The sequence below is a fragment of the Perkinsus marinus genome (genome assembly GCF_000006405.1).
Source record: "Perkinsus marinus ATCC 50983 genomic scaffold scf_1104296971638, whole genome shotgun sequence".
In the NCBI taxonomy this organism is placed as follows: Eukaryota; Perkinsozoa; order Perkinsida; family Perkinsidae; genus Perkinsus; species Perkinsus marinus.
This window is the reverse complement of record NW_003202048.1, coordinates 1-1,060: the sequence shown is the minus strand read 5'-3', so window position 1 is coordinate 1,060 and position 1,060 is coordinate 1. Positions and strand designations below refer to the sequence as shown.

At 48.8% G+C, this 1,060-nt stretch overlaps 1 protein-coding gene across 1 annotated transcript; it reads right to left on the bottom strand.

The window, feature by feature from the left end:
* Positions 1-63: 63 nt before the first annotated feature.
* On the bottom strand, positions 64-1,060 carry Pmar_PMAR008550 (conserved hypothetical protein; the record flags this gene model as incomplete). The annotated part of the gene is made up of 1 exon (XM_002766814.1): positions 64-1,060. A coding segment is annotated over one exon (808 nt), but the record flags the coding sequence as incomplete, so codon positions are not given.

Here is a 1,060-nt window from a genome sequence, read left to right as displayed (position 1 = left end):
CCCTAAGTTCTCATCCGGGAATTCGGCCTCGAGGAACTAGTACAACACAACACCATATGGAAAGGGAAAAATGAGAGAAATCACCGTAAATGAAGCTGTTCACCAATGAAGATCTAACACCACTATGCTTCCATAATATTTAATAGTTCTACAAATAATGAGAGGGAATTGAAAGCACTTTCAACACTGTGAATGTGCTGGTCTTTATAAGACACCCGGAAGGGGCCATCGACTGAGGCATAAGCTGTCGATCTAAACCTTCGTTACAGTTTGTTCACCATACCCTGGTTGAGTATAGTAGACCTGGCCTGCGGTGCTTTGCACTGGTTTGGCCACTACCACTCCTTGCTGAGATCGGTTCTTCTTTCCGCATATCAAAACGCAGTTACCGATGCATATGAGGAAGACGAATGCAGTGATGACCCAAAGACCAATGAGGATTCCCAAACTCCAACCATCTACGACATCAAGCACACGGGTGCTACTGCCACACCATGCGCTTGCTCCAGAGCTGCCACCGCGGAAAGATGAGTCACCAGTTGCTAGAGAGACGCATGTCGAGAAGGCGGCAGGAGTGATGCCTCCATTCTTCACACCTTCCCTCAGCCAATCATTGAGAGTGTCCGCGAGACTAGAGGAACTTCTACAAGTGATTCTTGAGCAAGCGATGACCTGCCCAGCTGGGAACTGACATTGTCCACCACTACACTCGTTATCGTCGTAAATATCACCATAGGATTCTCGTATGAAATCATATGACTGTTTTTCAGAACCCGAGACCTCGTTGAGCTCAGCAAAGTTCATCCTCGCGATGGCGTTGACATCACCGATGTAGATCGAGGAGGCTATCGCTGCTACACAGAGCAAAGCGAATACGATCCCCGCCACGATGAGGAAGAGGGTCAAGAAGAAGCGATTCTGCTTTCTAGTGGCACCGCAGCCCAAGCAAGAGACAATAATGATGACTATACCGGCAGCAACAGCGACCCACAACCACCAGTTACGAACTAGTGTGCGGAAATCGGATGCCAGTACGAGTGACGCAACCACGATGACGAGG